Consider the following 20,655-nt stretch of genomic DNA (forward strand, 5'->3'; position numbering starts at 1 on the left):
ATAATCTCACAGTCTGTGAGATCGAGCCCCGCGTCAGGCTCTGCGCTGACAGTGTGGAGCCTGCTTAAGATTCTCTCTCTCCCTCTCTCTGCCTCTCGCCTGCTTGTGTGCGCACACACTCTCTCTCTATCTCAAAATAAATAAATATATAAACTTAAAAAAAGAAAACACCGTCAGAAGCAACCTGTGGGTTTCAAACAAGACAGTCACAGAAGTCCTCGTCACTCTAGCAAACATGCAATTAGCACGGCCTCTGGTAATAGATTTAACATCAGAGCCACAGGTAATAGATTTAACATTCCCAGTGCCTGTGGGATCCTGTGGAGGTCCCCATGGTGATGCTGTTCTGTGGAGGGGACAGGCAAGGAGTGGGGGGGTGTCCTCCTCTGCCCTCATTCTTCCACTGCTCTCACAGGGGTTCAATGGTGGCTATAGGAGGCCAGAAGGTGCCTGACATCTGGCCACCAAGTAAGCAGCCCATTGCCAGCAGGAAGGGAGTGCTGAAAGTCATCCCTGAGGGTCCCAAGGCGGGACTCCCACCCTCAGCTCCTCTGCAACCACCTGTGGTACCTTTCTACCTTGGGAGTGCGGGCATAAATTTGCACTTCTTCATGGAGTCCTTAGGAGAATTCAATTACTATTATAATTCCTTAACAGAGAAAATAATTGCCGTAATGCTGAGCCATAGGACAGAATTGTCCCATGCATTTCAGGCCACTTTCCTCTTATCTTCTTCAACTCTGTGGTTTATGTGTTTTGTCCTCACGTAAACACCTCACTTAGCATCAGGGATTCACAAGACATCACCTCCCCTGGGGAACCCCTCCCTCCAACCCCCAGCACCTAGAGCAGTCCCCAGTGGGGGCTGCATGACTCCCATAAGCTCTTGTACCCTTGTGTGTGTCCTATGGTTCATTCAGAGCAGGGTGGTGGCAAATCCTGAGATTCCACTGGGGAAAGAGGCCCCTGGAGCAGAAAAGACTTTTCTGAGCCTGCTTCTTCTAAGCTAGTGGGGAACCCTTCTATGGGAGAAGGGTAAAGTCCAGACAGACCTCGAAGGGAAGAAAAAATGGGGGCTGGGTAGTTTCAGTGCTTGGCCTCTCAGTGCACATGAACATTTTCTGGTTATCTGTCTTATCTCAGGCCTGGAGGCAGGGCTGGATCCACGTCTGTTCAGAGTCCACTGGCCCAGGTCCCCAGGATCCGTAAGAATCAGTGGGGATCTGTGGACACCTCAGAAAGTATCATCTCAGCCTTGCACTTGGTGGGTAGACCAGAACATCAGCATGACCTGGGAGCCTATTAGAAACACAGGCTCTGGGGGCCCCCAGACCTACCCAGTGGGCATCCGCAGGCCACCAAGATCGCCTGGGGACTCAAGTATATACTACAATTTGGGAAGTGCTGCTCTACGGACCCAACCCATTTAGACCCATTGATTCTCAGTCCCAGCTGCACATTAGAATCATGAAGAGGGGGTGGAACACTTTTTTTAAACGCTTATGCCTAGGGGCTTCCTGGCCAATGGTAGTTTAGACATCCCAGTGTTTCTGAGGGGGAGGGTAGAGAGCCACTCATTTAGGTCATCAACTCTTGACCAGGAAGGGGACTGGGAAGATCCCCTCTAGGGCTTTTTCAGATGCCACAGTCACCCACCCAGTAAACCCCAATGTCCCTTGCAAAGAGGAGAGATAGGTAGAATAATGGAGCTGGAAAGTAGAGGTGCTACCCAAACAGCGGGTATCATGTTCTGCCACAGGTCACCTTTCTAACAAGCAGCCAAAAAGAGAGAGAAAAAAAAAAAGACATACGTCGTTAAGAGAGAAATAACTTTTCAAAGGATGCAAATCGAACATTCTGGGAACATTTAGTGCTGGGCAATGTCAAGAAACAAATTCTTTTCCCATTTCATAATCTGATTTATGCACAAAGAAATCTTCCAGGAACATCACCCTAGTTAGCTTTTGGGCATTTTCAATGAAGAAAAACACTCGAGTAACTGGACAATATCTGCTGAGCCAGGTGCACTGTTGGATCGCTAACTTGATGAAGGGTACAAACACCCTGGCCCTCTCAAACCCAACATATGGGCCCTCTCATATCCTACACAATGGCCTAGATTTTAAGGGCGAGAAATTCTAGAGTTAAGACACGGTTCAAACAGCAGTTCTGCCACTTATAAATTGTTGACCTTCACCACGTATCTACACATCTCTTTACTCTCAAGTTCCTCAGCTATAAAATGGGGGTAAATAATAGGTCATTGTGAGAATTCAACAACCTAAAACACTGAATCTAGTGCCTGGTATGTACTAGGGACTTAACAAATATTTATTGTTAACAACAGTATCTCTGCCTATCAGATAAAGGGTTAGCATCCAAAATCTATAAAGAACTTATCAAACACAACATCCAAAAAACAAATAATCCAGTGAAGAAATGGGCAAAAGACATGAATAGACACTTTTCCAAAGACATCCAGATGGCTAACAGACACATGAAAAAATGCTCAACATCACCCATCTTCAGGGAAATACAAATCAAAACCACAATGAGATAGCACCTCACACCTGTCACAATGGCTAAAATTAACAACTCAGGCAACAACAGATGTTGGCAAAGATGTGGAGAAGAAGGAACTCTTTTGCATTGCTGGTGGGATTGCAAACTGGTGCAGCCACTCTGGAAAACAGTATGGAGGTCCCCCAAGAAATTAAAAGTAGAATTACCCTATGACCCAGCAATTGCACTACTAGGTATTTATCCAAGGGATACAGGAATGCTGATTCTAAGGGGCACATGCACCCCATTGTTCATAGCAGCACTATTGACAATAGCCTAAGTATGGAAAGAGCCCAAATGTCCATCGATGGATGAATGGATAAAGAAGATGTGGTATATACATACAATGGAATATGACTCAGCAATAAAAAAGAATTAAATCTTGCCATTTGCAACAACGTGGATGGAACTAGAGTGTCTTATGCTAAGCGAAATAAGTCAGTCAGAGAAAGACAAATATCATATGACTTCACTCATATGTGGAATTTAAGATACAAAACAGATGAACAAAAGGGAAGGAAAGCAAAAATAATATAAAAACAAAAGGGGCAACAACCATAAGAGATTCTTAAATACACAGAACAAACTGAGAGTTGCTGGTGGGGTACTGGGTGGGGGATGGGCTAAATGGGTGATGGGCATTAAGGAGGACACTTGCTGGGATGAGCACTGGGTGTTATATGTAAGTGTTCAGGGTTTTACTCCTGAAACCATTATTATACTATATATTCACTAACTTGGATTTAAATTTAAAAAAATACTGATTAGGAAATGAAAAAAAAAATAAAATTTAAAAAAAAGAATAAAAAAAAAAACCTCAGCAGTGTCACTGTCATCCTCTTAACTTGTGTTAACAGTGTTAAAAGTGGTAAAACACATAGGGACGCCTGGGTGGCTCAGTCAGTTGAGTGTCCAACTCTTGATTTCAGCTCAGGTCAGGATCTCACGGTTCGTGGGATAGAGCCCTGTGTCGGGCTCTGTGCTGACAGTGTGATGCCAGCTTGGGACTCTCTGTCTCCCTCTCTCTCTGCCCTTTCGCCACTCACATTCTCTTTCTCTCTCTAAAAATAAATAAATAAATAAATAAATAAATAAATAAATAAATAAATAAATAAATAATAAAACATTAAACATTTTTAAAAAGTGGTGTAACTAACTCTAGTGGAAATCTGGCCATACGTATAAAGAGGCTTACAAGTGTTCAAACCTAATAATCTCCCTACAAATCTACTTTATGGAAATAGTCTTAAAACTAAGTGTAAAAACAGGAGGGGATGTTTTTGGTAAGATTCAGCAACTAGAAGCAACCTATATATCCCCACACACCCCACAGGAGAGTGAGGACTAGGTCAATCATTTTACACAGTGTTCCCACATAAGATGTTTCACCAGATCATACGAGCTAGGTGACTGGTGAACTTAGGAGGAAAAAAGTAGGATAGTAAACTCTACACTATAAAATTAAAACAAAATCCCTGAAGCCCAGAAGGAAGCAGACTAGAAGAGAACATCTCAAGACAGTAGCAGTGCTTGTGTTTAGGGCAGTGGCACTCTGGGCAATATTTTTTTTTTCCTACTTCTCTCTTTTTTAATAAATATGCATCATTTTTATCATGAAACCAAATCCCCATCAAAAAACCTTTAACCAACATGAAGTAATGCCCTGATTCTTAGGATCCTTGACTCCATAATAAATTTGGCCCACAGCCCCCTAATGTTTAGAATTTAAGTGAGAATCCCACGATAAGTTTTATAATGAGACTTTCACTTTAACCCGCGGGTTGAACACCCCTGGTTCTAGACTCCCCACAGGACAGGAACTGCAGGTTGTGCCCAGCATGTGAGACTGGCCCTGCTCTTACCATTATGGGTCTCCATGGCACGTTCTGGACACACAGCTGAGCCCTCTGGACCCACACACCAGTACATGCTGGGCGGTCGCCGAGACATGCCAGCCATCAACCCTCGGTGGCTATTCTCCAAGTCAGTTTTGGCCAGGGTCACCGCCGCCACCGCTGCCCGGAGGGTGGACTGAGGCACAGACACGCCGTCATAGCTGAGCAGAAAGCAGTCTCGTTCTGGTGGTGAAAAACATTATAAAATCAGAAAGCTTTTCTTAATTGTCAAGTTCCTTCTTGTACCCTTGCACACATTTACTATTTATTTTATTTTTTTAATGTTTTTTTTTTTAAATGTTTATTTCTGAGAGAGAGACAGAGACAGAGCATGAGTGGGGGAGGGGCAGAGAGAGGAGGAGACCCAGAATCCAAAGCAGGCTCCAGGCTCTGAGAAGTCAGCACAGAGCCTGATGCGGGGCTCGAACTCACGAACCATGAAATCATGACCTGAGCCAAAGTCAGACCTTTAACCAACTGAGCCACCCAGGCGCCCCAATACCTTTACTATTTATACATCGCACAGGTATTTCTCTTCTTGCAACATTCCTGACATTCCGTCTGTCTAGCCATGCCCAGTCAGGTGGGGGCAGTGAAAGGATGAGCTGCCCCCACCCCAACTTGCACCCCGCTGATCATGTCTACTTAAAAACAGTCCTAAGAAACCCCAACAATGACAGACACCTACTGGTAAGGGCTCAGCCATTGTTTAGTCAACACATAACCCTTGTCAATTGCACAGTGACATCGATATGACTACACGAGGCTTCTGCTTTCAGGGGCTCACACTCCAGCTGGGGTGGGGCAGATGCACTTTAAACTGGTCACAATATAAGGTTTCCCCTCTGCCCAGGACCAGCTCTTCCAGAAGCCCAGAGGCAAGCATGTAATCCCAAAGAGGCAACCAGGCAACAGTCCTGAAGTGAGGGTTCCAGAAGGCATTGGTACTGGTTATGAAGACAAGTCAGTGTGCACCCTGGGGGATAACAGAAAGGAGCCCCACATTTTGCCTGGATACATCTGGCAACATCTGTAGGCATTTTTGGTCATCACAACTCAGGGTCTGGGTGCTACAGACAACTAGTGGGTAGAGGTCAGGGATATTATTGAACTTCCTATAATGCACAGGGCACCACCCACAACAGAGACTTATCTGGCCCCAAACCAGCACAACTGTGGTAAATGCTGAAGCAGAGTGCGGTTCTCTCATGCTGGGCTCCCACTGAACTTGGGGGGAGGGTGGTGCCCCCAACACAGGTGACATCCATTGCCTTGAGGGAAAGACCCAGGTCCAGCTCAGGCCTGGCATGGGATACATTGCACAGTGGGGAGGGGATTAGTATATGAAATGTGTGTGTTTCTATTAGTGTTGGTGTAGAGTCTATACTATCATGGACAAGTCCTCTGGGGCAAGACTTGCCAAGCTCCCCCTTCCGCTGCCTTTAGGAGTACAGCCCCCCTGGGCCAGGTGCCCGATTTCCAGGCTCTAGATGAGGCAGCCCCAGTGCTCTTCCAGCCTTATTTGGTAGCTTGCTCAGTGCCCGTACTGTTCAGGGTACCTTCTAGAACCTGCTCAGAACCTTCTAGAACCATTACATAAGTAATTAGCAACTATTCTCTGAGACAGATACCTCTGAAATGGAGACTGATAAAGTGTAGTAAAAAAAAAAAAAAATCAAGGTCATATAAATCATACCCAAGACAATATGGAAACGAAAAAAGCACAGGTTGGATGTCAAAGGCTTGGACTGTCTCTGTCACAGATCAGCAGTGTGACCTCAAGCCAAAACTTATGTGTGTCTCAGTTTTCCCATCTGTTAAAAATAGACATGCAGCCTCTCACCCAGGGAACCTCTTGGGGTGGCTATGTGATTTCAAGTAAGGTAAATTTTCTGGAATCACTTTCTACAACAGGGCCAGAGTTGTGGTTCTTACCTACAATACCAGCGGGAGGCCTGGGAGACCAGCAGGGTCTCCCTGCTGCTCTCTGATTAACAAGCTCAGAACATCAAGGCTGGAGGGCAGAGCACTGGGGCTGTCTCATCTTAGAGTCTGGAAATCGGGCACCTGGCCCAGGTGGGTTGTACTCCTACAGGCAGGGGAAGGGGGAGCTTGGAAAGCCTGCCCCAGAGGACTCGTCCATGATGCACCCCCACCTTTCTGAACTAAAGAGTGAAAGGTCTGAGGAAGCCATACATAGGAAAGCCTGTGTCTGAAGTTTGGGAGCCTAAAAATTCTAAGGAGAAATGATCAATCTGGACAAAATTTAGGAGACCATCAAAGCACTGTAGATTGCAAAACCTGATTAGGAAAATCAAATTGAGACAGGAAAATCAACTTGAAGACGAAAATAATCTCCGTCTTAAATTAAAGGCTCCAGGGGCGCCTGGGTGGCTCACTTGGTTAAGCGTATGACTTTGGCTCAGGTCACGGTTCGTGAGTTCGAGCCCTGCATCAGGCTCTGTGCTGACAGCTCAGACCCTGGAGCCTGCTTCAGATTCTGTGTCTCTGTCCCTCTCTGCCTCTCCCCCCACTCATGCTTTGTCTCTCTTTCTCCCTCTCAAAAAATAAACATTAAACTAAATAAATAAAAAGGCTCCAAATCCTACAGTAACATTCAGAAACCAAGAGGCACAGTTCCTATCTACTTTCAAACACCTCTTAAAATCAGCTACCACATATGCCTAACAACACCTCAAAATCCAAATGCTAGTAGATGTTCCTTCGGAAAACAGAAGTGTCTTACCATAGAATGCTTTTAAGTGATAAAAAAAAAAAATCGTTAAAATATTTTAGGCCAACCCTTGCCCAGCACATTTTGTTCCCCTTTTCATTTTCAGTTTCCTTTTGAAAAATCACTTTACCAATGAAGGATTTTTTACCACTGGAGTTTTTCAATTGCAATTTGTATGTTGGCTTAGACTCTAAGGTAGAAGTTTTAAAATGAGGTAACTCAGTTTTTGCTCAATTTTTGCCCTCAAACGGATCTTTGCTTCTTCCTGCTCCTTTTGGGTTTAGATCAATGCAACAAATCATGGTTGTAAGTTACAGGTCTATCTTGCCATCATGGTGTATATACATTCTTAAGAGAGTTTCGAGAGGATTTTTTTTTGTAATAATTATTTTAATAATCTTTAAAACCTCACCAATTTTCATTTGCCAGTTCTTTATACCTGCATTAACGAATAAACCTGAATACTTAATGAAAAAAGAAAAAAAGGAACTTGACCTTCGTTGTACAGATGTTTTCATTGGGCCCTTTCCATGGAGTGAACTGCCATGTAATTCATGAAACTTACAGCTGGTCCGGAAGGGACAGTTACAAAGTTTCAGACACAGGATAAATAGAGAGAAACATAGGAGGACCTGCACCTCCTCACTTGTCTTTTCAGGAGGCGTGGAAAGGATTGCCAGTACGGGAAAGATGCTTGCAAATAAAGCATGTGAGTAATTCTCATATTATCCAGTAATTTCTTTGAATGAGAAGCCTGGTAGGGATGGTTGGCCCATGGTCCTTGACATCCTTTTGGCACTGCTAGTCTCCCTGACTAGTTACTGGCTTGCTACAAAATGTGTTTAATGGATTTGTGAGCATCAAAATATCATGGAGCTGCAGACCAGAGAAATGTGTGGTCTCCATCTCAGATGAGCACCCAAGGGGTTTGGGAACAGAAGCCCTTCAGGAGTCTGAAACCACAAACGGGTTAAGGCTGTCCATTCACCATTCCATCACTATACCATGTGTCCTGGGCACCTCTTAGTTCTGGGAGTGAAGACCCAGCAGTGAGCAATACTGGTCTGTGTCGCTGGAGCTCCAGAAGAGACTGCCAGGTAATTAAAGGAGAAATGAAATACATGAAGAAGGAACACAACACCAGGGGAGGCTCCAGAAGGACAGCGAGAGAGGGTTGTTGAGAAAGAGGCTGAGCTTAACATGCTGGCCATGTGAAGACTCCAGGGCCAGCACTGCAGAGGCCACATGCTGGAGAGTGAGCTGGGCCAGGGTGGCTGGTGGGGGGCAGGAGTGGCTTGGGCAATGGCCAGGTGGTTGATGATGGCAGAGGCCGGATCAACTGAGGGGAAGGAGGTGTCCTAGATTTCACGCCAATCACAAGGAGAGAAGCCATGGCAGGGTTCTAAGCAGAGGACTGAGTCACATTAAATCACATTCTGGGAGTAAATCACATTCTGATTCACTTATTAAAAAAAAAAAAAGAAAATCACTCTGGCTGTCAAATAAAGAATTGGAGAGGGGAGGATTGCAATCATACCGGAGAGAGATGCTGATACCTTCGGGCTAGGGTCGAGACTGTGGGAAGGAAGGGCTGAGCCCAGACACCTAGGTAAACCCAACAGAACTTGCTAACACTGAATTCAAGGGATGGAGGTACAGGCTGGGGGCGAATTCCCTGCAACTGAGCAACTGAGTTGACTAGGGAGCTATTTCCTGAGATGGTGGAAACTTGGGGGAGGGAAAGTCTGGCTGACCTCAAAACCTCCTTTAGGGACAAATCAGGTGTGAGGTTTGTATGTTTTTAACTTAATTCCTTTATTCTTCAGGGACATAAGCAAAGGTAATTAAAGTCAAATCACAAAAGGCATTTTAATGTTAATGTTTTCCAAAATCTTGCTAGTCACTTGTCCCTTTAATGTCTGGGTACTTTGTTAAAATCGCTGGATGACCTCCAAACTCTAAAAAGAGCATATTCTTTGAGAGCCTTGCTGAACACTTCACTACAGGCGCCTGTTTCTCTGCCTCTCTGACCCCTGCGGATGTGTTTGGGGAGAAAATTTCCTGGCCTCCAACTGTGCAGGGCCAGGTGGAGCCGGCCAGAGGTCCCCAAACTCTCCCTCACCATCTTCCTCTGGCCTCAGCCTTCCCAGGGTCCGCTTCTTGCCCCGTCCCGGTCCTCACTCCGTCTCCGAACCCCTGCCAGGAAAGGTGGCCCTCAGAGACCGCCACAGAGATGGCGGGTTTTATCCGGACCTGGGCAGAGCCGCGCGTCCCGTGGACTCTTCTGGGGGTGCAGGCGCGCTGGGCCGCCCCCTTCAGCAGAACCTACCCCCCCGCCCCCCCCAACTCCACGATCGGCCAGAACCTGGGCACACGCATTCACATTCGCCCGCACACAGGAGCGCTCACACTCCGCCCGTGCCGGGCTGAAGGAAGAGGTTCTCTCCAAAGGCGGAGGAAACCTGTAGACGCCCTGGTGTAGCCTCCGACTTTTGTTTCTTGCCCCGGCTCCCCCAGCCCCGTCCGGCGCGGGGTTTCGGGGCTGCACCCCCGCCCCTCCGGGACCGCGCACCCTCCCCCACCCCGCGGGCCAGGGAGGCCGTGGGGCTGGCAGACGGAGATCGCCCGCGCCCGCACCCTCGGGGGACCCCGGGCAAGGGCCACCTGGGCGGAGCACGAGGCCGCCCGGAGCGCGGGCCTGGGCTGCGGAGTCGGGCTCCCCCACGGGGCGCGGACCCGGGCACTTACCTGCGGCGGCGGCGGCGGTGGCGGCGGCGGCGGCGGCGGCGGCGGGGCACGGCCCCGGGCGCCTGGGACAAGGGGCTGGGCCCGCGGGCCGGGAGGGGCGGACTCCAGCGGGCCGGGGCCTGGCCGTCCCCCTGCCCTCCGCCCCCCTGCGCCTCCGGCCGAGCGCGCCGGGGCCGGGCAGGGCCCAGACGCACTTCCTCAATCCTGCGGCCCGCGGGCGGGCGGGTGAGCGGGCGGGTGAGCGGGCGGCGCGAAGAGCGCGCGCGGTGAAGGTCGGCCGCTGCTGCTTCTGCCCACGAGGGGCGCCAGGGGTCCCTACGGTGGCCTGCCTCAGTTTCCCTAACCGAAAGCCGGAGGTGCCAAGATTCGCCGCTCCTACCCTGGAGGCCGCAAGGCCCGCGAGCCCTTCTTGTAGCGCGAGGTCTCCTCCAGGTTTGGGTCCCCTGCTCTCTCGTCGCGGGGCAGGCGCAGCGACAAGGTTGGTGGGTTCTCAGCGCAACCCAGTTTTCCCTCTGTTCTGCTCGGGGAGCTAAATACGCCGATTAACCTCTGACTTGCAGCTGTTAGGCGTAGACTCGCAGTAAATATTTAAAAGGCCGGGAATATTCACTTATGTACAACTATAGGGCGGTATGGAAATACATATTTTTAAAGCTTTCGTATTTGGCAAACTGTACCCCTTCCATCACATGAATGTACCAATTAATTATGGATGTATGTATGAGGATGTCACTATTTGGTGAATCATTTTTAATTGGGTGGGGCGTTTTGGCGGGGGAGATAAAACATGGAATGTTGGCAATTTCTTAGGTTTCAACCTAATGTAAGTATGTTCATCACACCCCTGCGGCCATTATACGAACGCAGATCGCAAAGACACACGTCCATGCTGCGGGCGGGCATCAGATTTGACTCCACGTGCCCACCCCAGCAAGAGAAGCCTGCTTGGAATAAAGTAAATGGTTTGCAGCCCAGCAGGACCCGCACCCAGACTCATGTAATGTTATGACTGGAACATTCCCAGGATTTAGGGTAAGACAGACAAATCGCCACCACCCTCACTGCCATTTCACAAACGCCAGGCAGCCGCAGGGTCCCCCGCACGACCCCCGCACGAACTCGAGGACGCTCTCAGTAGTGGCCCCTTGGCAAGGGCACAATCGGGCAGCTTTGCTCTGCTCCCAGGAGGCCGCGCCCCCAGCTCTCCTGCCACGGAACGCCCTTGCAAAAGGGTGGGTGCAGTTTTGCAATCCTGTCCTCAATACTTCGGTCCCAATTCCAGCACTCAAAAGGCAGCAGTGTGATTGCTACCGAAAAGTCCCTAATAATTTGCAGGGCGTGGCGTCGCCTTCCTGAGTGAGCGCGGCAATCGCGGTGCGGCGACTCCGAGGAGCACGGCCCCGCCATCTAGCGGCGCCAGGAGGAAGAGCACGCCCAGTACCCGGGGCTCCTGTGGCCAGTGTGGCAGGGGGCAACTGAACTTCCCTTTTACATGAGTTTGGGAATAGGCTAGGGAATGTCTACAAAGTAGGGAACAGCCGAGTGGACTTCTTTGAGCTGATTGCATCTCAGCATTTAACTCTATTCGTTAGGCATGCATTTGTCATGGGTTTGCATGGGAAGGTTATTACAGGTCATTTAGGATTTATTCTTGCTGCTTCTTGACCCGCGCTGACTGCTCGTCCTCTAGCTTTTGCTCTGCCTACCCGGGTTCTCAGCATCTCATGTTGGAATGACACTTCCTAAGGTGGAGTCAGGTGGATACTACCTCCCCGACCTAACATTTCTGCCTCCTTAAGGCCTAGTGACTGACTGCTGTCCCCCTCCCTACTCCCACTGTTTTCTGTGGCTGACTGCTACCCCACCACCCCACCCACACTGTCTTCTAGTCATTTCTTCAGCTGGGAACTCACTTTCCTCAGACATTACTTCCTGGACACCTAAAAAAAAATCCCTTAGGGCATCTGAGTGGCTCAGTCAGTTAAGCAGCCAACTTCAGCTAAGATCATGTTCTCACAGTTCGTGAGTTCCAGCCCCACATCAGGCTCTGTGCTGACAGCTCAGAGCCTGGAGCCTGCTTCGAATTCTGTGTCTCCCTCTCTCTCTGCCTCTCTCCACTTGCATTCTGTCTCTCTCTCTCTCTAAAATAAATTAAATTAAAAAAAATCCCTTATTATCCACCTTCAAGCTCAAGTCAGATATATGCTAGGGGAAAGGACATTAAAAATTCTCCATCCAGGGGCACCTGGGTAGCTCGGTCCATTAAGCGTGGGACTTCAGCTCAGGTCATGATCTCACAGTTTGGGAGTTCGAACCCCACATGAGGCTCTGTGCTGACAGCTCCGAGCCTGGGGCCTGCTTCAGATTGTGTCTCCCTCTCTCTCTGCCCCTCCCCCACTCACATTCTGTCTTTCAAAAATAAATAAACATCAAAAAAATTATTTATCCACTATCAGGAAAATCTAGGAGATTCCAAAGGGTCTGCTTTTAGAGAATGTGCCTACCTCTGGTGGCCCCCTCCCACCACAAACACACAAGTGCAGGCATGTACATCCACACACATGACGGCTAGTCTGTGCCCCCAGAATGGTTCCTGTCAGAGAGCAAACCAAATGAAGGAAAAGGCCATTTTTCTAGAATTTTCTGCTGACATTTAGCTTGAGAAATGGAAAGTCTCTAAAGAAATTCATACATACATTAAGTGTATACATTAAGAGAGATCTCAGGGCGCCTGGGTGGCTCAGTTGGTTGAGTGTGTGACTTCGGCTCAAGTCATGATCTCACGGTCCGTGAGTTCGAGCCCCGCGTCAGGCTCTGTGCTGACAGCTCAGAGCCTGGAGCCTGCTTCAGATTCTGTATCTCCCTCTCTTTCTCTCTGACCCTCCCCCGTTCATGCTCTGTCTCTCTCTGTCTCAAAAATAAATACACATTAAAAAAAATTTTTTTTTTAAAAGAGAAATCTGATCCAAGCCTTCCTTAAGTTTTCTCTTAAAAGGTGGCACCCTGCCACCTCATGGCCAAAGTGAACAAAGGATGCTCTTGGCCCAACCTGTGTCAGCTCACGACTTGGTGATTGAAGCTTCTTGGTTCAAAGCCTTAGAAACTTAAGGTGGGTGAGACCCAAACACTCAGATCCTCGCGACGAAAATGCAAACCTGTGCACACAGAAGTGGGATGCAGTATTTTCCCTAAATTCTATTTCCCCTCAATTCCCGTGCTGTCCTTCCCACACTTTTCCACAATCACACCCTCACCAAAACAGACTCGGGCAGCTTAGGTGACAGCTTCAACTTCACCAACTAAGACGCACAGCCTCTGAAGCCAAGCTTGCTGCCTGCCTCCACCCACAAACCCACGCAAGCGGGTTTCCCACACAGGCTAAATGCGTGGCCTGGTGGATTCAGCAAATGGAATTTTCATCTTCAACTACTAATACTGCTTTACTCCAAGCCATTTTGTACTGAAGGTCTGAGAAAGAGAAAGGCCACCCATAGAATTAAAATGAGTTTGGTCCTTAAAGGAAAAAACACGTTTGTCAAATATCCAATTTTATTTTATCATTGTTGCGTTGTTGAACACAATCTGCAGTTAGGGTCGGAATTCCCAGGCCAATAGATTTTTTAAAACTATACCACAGGAGTAAACCTTAAAAGAAGTGAAATCTAATACTATATAGATTTCCATTTCTAAATACAGTATATTACAGAAGGTTAAATATACCACCTCTGTTTACTTACAACTATAAAAAGATACATTAACTATACCAATTATAAATAATGTAGCATTTCATATTAAAGGCATTATTATACAACAGAAGATTAAGAACCCTCTAATGTATTACTATCAAGGTTAGTGTCTAAAGTTGCTTGAGATAAAATCCTGAAAATTCAGTGTCTGAAGTCAAATCCTGACTTAGCAAGTTGCTGACAGTTTAAGTGATGTGTTAACTGATGCAGAGAAGGTGAATAGCGTATTGCCTATTTCTGACAAGAATGATAAACCCATTTCACATAGGACTTTCTTCATCCGTACACTGCTTTTGATGTCGATTTTCATTGTATTATTGCCCTCCCCCCAATTTAATTCTCAAACATAATTTAATTCCCAAACATAAGCACCATTAGAAAAGTACTAGTTAGTAACGGTAAAAGTATCCAAATAACGCAGTTACGTTTGGTTTTCGTTTTTTAAAAGCTATCTGGGAACGCTTTAAAACTTGGAATTGCACAGCATTTGCACACACAGGAAAAGAAAATTTCGCAACATGTTAGTGCAGTACTCAGGCCACTGTAGTAGGAGACCCAGTTCTTCCACGGAGTCTGGGTGTTATTTGTTAATTAATCATTAATTAATATCAAAATAGGACTTTAAAAAAGCCAGGCTGTATTTAAACAACGGCCAATGGCCTTTCCAGTTGTGTATGTTTTGCTAGTCTAAAACAGATAACCAAACTGGAGAAAAAGAAAACTACATAGGCTGATCATAAACCATTAATGCAAGGTAGAAATTGATATTCCGTAAAAGCGGAGTGTGGCTCTGATTTGTCAAACACGAGAGTTAATTATCCTAGCATTGGCTATGCTCTTGTAGTGTCAGAGCACTGGGTCCTTAGCAGCAATGGTGACACCAGCGATGTTCTCTGCCTAAGAAAGTGCCTTGGTTAAGGTCGACCGTGACATAGTTTTAGATAAGCATTTTGGGCGCTGATTCGATCATATTCCAAAAGGAACACTGGTTTTTGAGCTGAGTCCCATGGTCAATGTCGAGATGCAGTCCTTGAAGACGCACGCCCATTCACACCCAAGACCTTCAGTACCCTTCCATAGTACTGGACTCCCCAGAACTCCCCACTTTGGCTCCTCACAGTCCTGCTTTTGTTTTTGTTTTTAACTTAACGCTGTTTCTTTCCCACTGAATGCTGGGAGGGGCTTGTTCTGTGGGCAGGTGACCCTGAGGAAGCCACAGGTGCAGGGCTCTGTTTGCAGAACAACCCGGGAGTTTTTCCAAGTTCTTACTGGAGTCAGAGCCGGCAAAACATTTGTAAGTGACCGCTGGATACTTGAAATGCCACTTCCCGTTGGCCACACCCTGAGCCTCTTTACTGTCCCTGGGGACCTGGTTGAAAGGGAAACACAGAAACGGCCAATAGCTCCACCCCCAGGCAGGACTACAATTTCACACACAACATAATGGTCAATAACACAGGAGTGTGAGAGGAAAAGAAAAATCGTTCAAATCCAGTAGATGTAAAGTCTCCACAACAAAGTGACCCAGGAAGGCGGGCAATGCACGTTTTCTTCGGCAAGTTTGATCTGCCACATTCGGCTGTCCAACGTTTGAGGCAGGAGCCCATCGTTCCCTCAGGGGCTCTTGTCATCGAGTTTGATGGTGACCGTTTTCACTTCTGTGTATTCAGCCAGCGCATATTCACCACTGCGATTACAGAAAAGAGGAGAATATAAAATGGGCATGTCACTTAGCCGTTCTGTGGGAACCTGTGTTCAAACGCTCGGTTGGTCACTACTCTGGGGGGCAGTTCAGAGTCTACGCAAAAGGTCAGAATGTGATGACTTTATAGAGAAGCCAGGACTGTAACATCATTACTATGTTTAAGTAACGGGATCTATAAGTTAAGTTTAAATATAACGTTTCTCGGGGGGGTTTCTGGGTGGCTCAGTCGGTTAAGCATCTGACTCTTGATTTTGGCTCAGGTCACGAGCCCACAGTTTGTGAGTTCAAGCCCCGCATGAGGCTCTGTGCCGACAGTGCGGAGTCTGCTCGGGATTCTCTCCCTTCCTCTCTCTCAAAATAAGTAAGTAAGTAAATAAATAAATAAATAAACAAACAAACTTAAATAAATAAAAGAGATAAATAAGTATCACGTTTTTTGGTGTGTGATGCTTTGGAAATATTTTCAGAAGGAATAAGTGCTTGTCTTTAAAGAACAAAAAGGGATGGAAATAAAGAGGTGGATTCCCTAAGTGGGGAATACAGAGCAAGAAGAGGGCCTGCATGGGTGAACAAAGAGGGGAGCTGGAGATGTGGCTTGAGGATGTGCAAGGGGCAGAGACATGGAGGGCCTGGAGTTGACCTCAGAGTCTGCAGCTGGGGACCAGCTGTAAGAAGAATAAGGCCAGCCCAGAGCGGTGAGGGCAGCAGACATTAGCACAGCCTGGACACAAGGGGGACCACAGCCTTTGAGTTAGCCTCTCTGCTATCTGTCCCTTCTTTAAGTCTTGCAGAGTCCAGCTGACCCTTCTCGGGCGTCATGGGCCATCCTCTGGGCGGTCCCTCTTCCCAGAACTGAGATGCAACTTTGGACAGATTTAACTGCCTCTCCAACACTTGCTCTGCTGTTAAGCACATAAAAATGTGTACTTGTTGAGGAAAAGAGGTAGACGCAGAGGTGGCCCCTGGAGGCTCTGTCGCTAGGAAGACTTGAGACATTGTCCCATTTCACCCCTTAGATCAGGGGTTCTCAAAGGGTGGTCCCCAGGCCAGCAGCCTCAGCAACACCTCAGAACTTGCTCGAAATTCAGATTCTCAGGCCCCCTACCCTGCCCCTGATATGATGCCCCCCTTCAAGGTGACCACATCTCAACCCGCTGCACCTGTGTGGCAAAGGATAATTAAGGTTGCAGATGGAATTAAATTTGCAAATTAAAATAGGGAGGTTATTCTGGATTACCTGCATGGGCCCAATGTAATCACTAGGATCCTTAAAAATGTAAGAAGGAAGCCAGAAGGAAATGAGACTATGGAAGCAGGTTCAGAGAGGTGCAACATTGTTGGTTTTGAATACAGAGGAAGGGGCTGCCAGTCAAGGAATGTGGGAAGCCTCCAGAAGCCAGGAAAGGCAAGAAAACATATTCTTTCCCTGGAGTCCCCAGAAAGGGAGGTAGCCCTGCAGACTGTCAGATTTGGAGCCTCCAGAACTGTATCAAATCATAGATGTATGCTGTTTAAACCACAAATTTTGTGGCAATTGATTGTAGCAGTAACAAAAAAAAAACTAATACACCCTACTAAAGTGGGATCCAGAAATCTGTGTGTTTTTTTAACGTTTTTAAAAAGTTTGTTGGGGCGCCTGGGTGGCGCAGTCGGTTAAGTGTCCGACTTCAGCCAGGTCACGATCTCGCGGTCCGTGAGTTCGAGCCCCGCGTCAGGCTCTGGGCTGATGGCTCGGAGCCTGGAGCCTGTTTCCGATTCTGTGTCTCCCTCTCTCTCTGCCCCTCCCCCGTTCATGCTCTGTCTCTCTCTGTCCCAAAAATAAATAAACGTTGAAAAAAAAAATAAAAAAAAAAAAAGTTTGTTTACTTATTTATTTTGAGAGAGAGAGAGCATGCACACGAGTGGAGGAGGGGCAGAGAGAGAGAGTCCCAAGCAAGCTCCATGTTCAGTGCAGAGCCCAATTCCAGGCTTGATCTCACAAAGCCATGAGATCATGACTTGAGCCGGAATCAACAGTCAGACACTTAACCGACTGAGCCACCCAGGTGCCCCCAGAAATCTGTGTTTTAACAAGCCAGGGGATTCTGATGCAGCTCAAGTTGGAGAACCACTGGTTTAGACCAACGTAGCTTAAGCAAGTTCTTTGTCTTCCCTGAGCCTCCATTTCATTATCTTTAAAATGGGCATATCATCACCTCCTTGCAGTTATAATGATTGGAGATAATTTAGTATAGAGCACCTCCTATGTGCTAGGCAAAAAATGAATGCCAGAAAGTAACATCATTATTTTGAATTAATATGTCTCTGAGAGTTTTTGGTAGTTCCCTAAAACAAATAGTTCAAGAACCCATGAGAATGAGTGAATTATTTTGCAATCTTTTCTAAACGTAACACAAAATATAAAAGCCCTATGCAGAATGCTGAATTGAACTTTTATAGAGCAGGAAATCCATCTACCCACCCCCACAAACAAATGACAAACTAGAAAAAAATTACGTTCACAATTCTATGTGAGAAACAGTGCTGTTTTCCTTCACATACAAAGAGCTCTTAAAACCCAATTAAAAAAAAACCCACACACAACCAAATGGAAAAATCAACAAAGGGCATGAACAGTCAGGTCACAGAAAAACAAACACAGATTACTTAGTAAGTGTTAAAAATGCGCTCGATACCCTCACAATTAAAGACAGGCAAACGAAAAAAGTGGAAAGCTCATGTTCCGTGTGGCGGATTACCCAATTTTAGGAATTTATTCTGAAAACAATCTCCCATGAGTGCCTAAAGATTTCTGCACAAGAAAGAACACCAGCATAGTTTGTAATAGCAAAAGCCCTTGGAAACAGCACAAGAGTCCATCATGGGAGACGGTTAATGCAAAGGACAGAAGGGTATCCAAAGCCCATTCTCAAAAGCAAAAAGTAGCTTTCTCTCCCATTTCATTTGAAAACAGTAAAGAACGCACACATGCACACCCACTGCATGCAAAGAAAATGCATAGGGCCTTTGTATCTTGTGCTACATTTAGAAAAGATTACAAAATATTTCTAACAGTGAGCATATTGTGTTGCACTGTTTAAAATCTAAAGTGGTTGGGGTGCCTGGCTGGCTCAGTTGGTTGAGCGTCCAACTTTGGCTTAGGTCATGATCTCACGGCTCATGAGTTCGAGCCCCGTGTCGGCCTCTGTGCTGACAGCTCAGGGCCTGGAGCCTGCTTCGGATTCTGTGTCTCCCTCTGTCTCTGCCCCTCTCTCGCTGGTGCTCTGTCTCTGTCTCTCTCAAAAATAAATAAACATTCAAAAAAATTTTTTTAAAAATCCAAAAGTGGTTAAGGATTTATCAACTTAGTAAACAGAAGTACACCAAATGATGAAAGCATGCTGCATTAGCTCATGAACTATTAACTCCAGTATTCAACCATTCCTATAGGATGAAGTACATGAATCGCCTCGTTCTTCCTATTGCTGCAATCACTGCCAGAGTTCAAGTTCATGCTGCTCTTATTCAACCCACTGTGGCGTCTCCTAATGGGTTTCCTGCCCAGTCATGACTGTCTTGGCATGCAAAGCCATCCACGAGCCCAGCCATTCTCCTAGTAGACCTCATCATAACGTTGCAAGGGGCAGAGACTGGATCATATGTTCACTGCTATGTGCTCAGAACCCAGCACGTGCCTGGTGCACTAAAGGTGCTCATTAAACAGCTGCTGAGCGAACCAAGGAACACATGAACAGAATGAATGACTGAACAGTGGTGACCGCTAACAAATGGGATTGAAGATCCGTGGCGGGAAGCCTAGGCTTCCCACATGCCTCTACCGTGTGGATTTCTGTTGTTGTTGCTTTCTGTTGTTGTTACTGCACAACAACCAAGAAAACTGCCCAGGAGGAAGAGGACTTGTAGGCTTCAGCCCAAGACCTGCACAGGAACAGCCCCCGGAGGGGCCTGTGGGTGGGCGGCAGATAGCCAGCCCAGTCCAGGCGGCCGGAGGTGGGGAAAACCACGGAATCCACCGTGCAGTGCTCCAGCACAGAGAAAAGGAGAACTAGATGCAACATGAAGACATTAATCAGGAACGACTGAAAATGGAAATTGGTTTGCAAGTCAGTTTCCAGGCTCCCTGGGAATTATGTTAAAGTACTTTATCTAAAGCCTTGGGAAAGTATATGCCAAGGGTCAAAAAAACACATCGAGAAAAGTCCCGACTGTGGCAGGATGAAACATGGGCTGTGCTCCGTGCCAGGCGGGGGTGCTGAGGACCCGGAGGCACAGTCAGAGCAGGGGGAAGGGGGACAGAAGTGACACAGGTGAGGAAAGTAATGAGCAATAGTCGGCGTGAGTGAGTGCACACTAGAAGTCAGGTGGGCCCCACACACCCTTGCCACGGCTTCCATATCCAAGGCCGTCTGGTTGGGGGCCCAAGTTCTTGTTGCAGCAGGAAGCTGTGTCTGGCCTCTGGGAGGAGGACTGTGTGGGGTTCTGGGGCCCTCAGCTGTCACTGGTCGAAGGCAGCTGATTGGAGGACACCAATGTCCTGGCTGACTTCATTCCAGGTGGCTCACAGGGGTGACATCCCTGTTGAGGAAGGCCTTGTGGTGTGGTGGGTCCAAGAGTTCAACCCCACCCCTGTCACTTATGGGCAGTGTGACCTGGGAAAGGCAGGGACCCTCCCTAGCATCCTTGGGTTTCCTCATCCAAAAATTAGGGTAATAGTACTAGCCATCTACAGTGGACAATGTTTGTGCCCACCTATAATTCATACACTGAAGCCCTAACTCCCAAGGTGAAGGCATTTGGGAGGTGGTTATCCCCACGAATAGGATAAGCGTCTTTATGAAGGAGACTCCAGACAGCTCCCCTACCCCTCCACCATGTGAGGACACAGTGAGAAGACAGCCATCTATGGACTAGGAAGGTAACCCTCGCCAGACCCCAAATCTGCTGGCACCTTGATCTCAGACTTCCAGCCTCCAGAACTCTCAGGCATTGAGAGATCAATGCCTATTGTTCAAGCCCGCCTGTCTGTGGTGTTGTTATAGCCACCAGAGCACAATGAGACACCATCTCATAGATGGTGTGAGCGTGGAATCAATGAACACACGCGAAAGTGCTCTTACAGAGCCTGGCCGACTCTGTTCTCAGCAAATGCCAGTTGTCACCCATACTATGGCTGTTGGGGGGCCCTGACGGGGATGCAGGTGACCCCGGCCCAGGCCTCATGTCTCTCTCGGGCAGGAGGGTGTGAAAAGAAAATGAAGCAGAGAC

The 20,655-nt window shown here is 47.4% G+C and overlaps 2 protein-coding genes across 3 annotated transcripts in view; both read right to left on the bottom strand.

The window, feature by feature from the left end:
- The window catches only part of LRRK1 (leucine rich repeat kinase 1), a 127,367-nt gene extending 122,733 nt beyond the window's left edge, over window positions 1–4,634 (bottom strand). The window contains exon 1 of the mRNA XM_047086572.1: window positions 4,425–4,634. Coding sequence (XP_046942528.1) covers window positions 4,425–4,521 — 97 coding nt within the window. The 5' untranslated portion in view covers window positions 4,522–4,634. The remainder of the gene's footprint in view (window positions 1–4,424) is intronic.
- A 10,665-nt stretch (window positions 4,635–15,299) lies between these two features.
- Window positions 15,300–20,655, bottom strand: part of ALDH1A3 (aldehyde dehydrogenase 1 family member A3) — a 37,034-nt gene continuing 31,678 nt past the window's right edge. For both annotated transcript variants that reach the window (XM_047086766.1, XM_047086765.1), the window contains one exon: window positions 15,300–15,372. In XM_047086766.1, coding sequence (XP_046942722.1) covers window positions 15,300–15,372 — 73 coding nt within the window. The remainder of the gene's footprint in view (window positions 15,373–20,655) is intronic.

Source organism: Lynx rufus, unplaced genomic scaffold, assembly GCF_022079265.1.
Source record: "Lynx rufus isolate CCGP_SWC_20201006 ecotype Redwood Valley unplaced genomic scaffold, mLynRuf1.p SCAF_21, whole genome shotgun sequence".
NCBI classification, from domain to species: domain Eukaryota; kingdom Metazoa; phylum Chordata; class Mammalia; order Carnivora; family Felidae; genus Lynx; species Lynx rufus.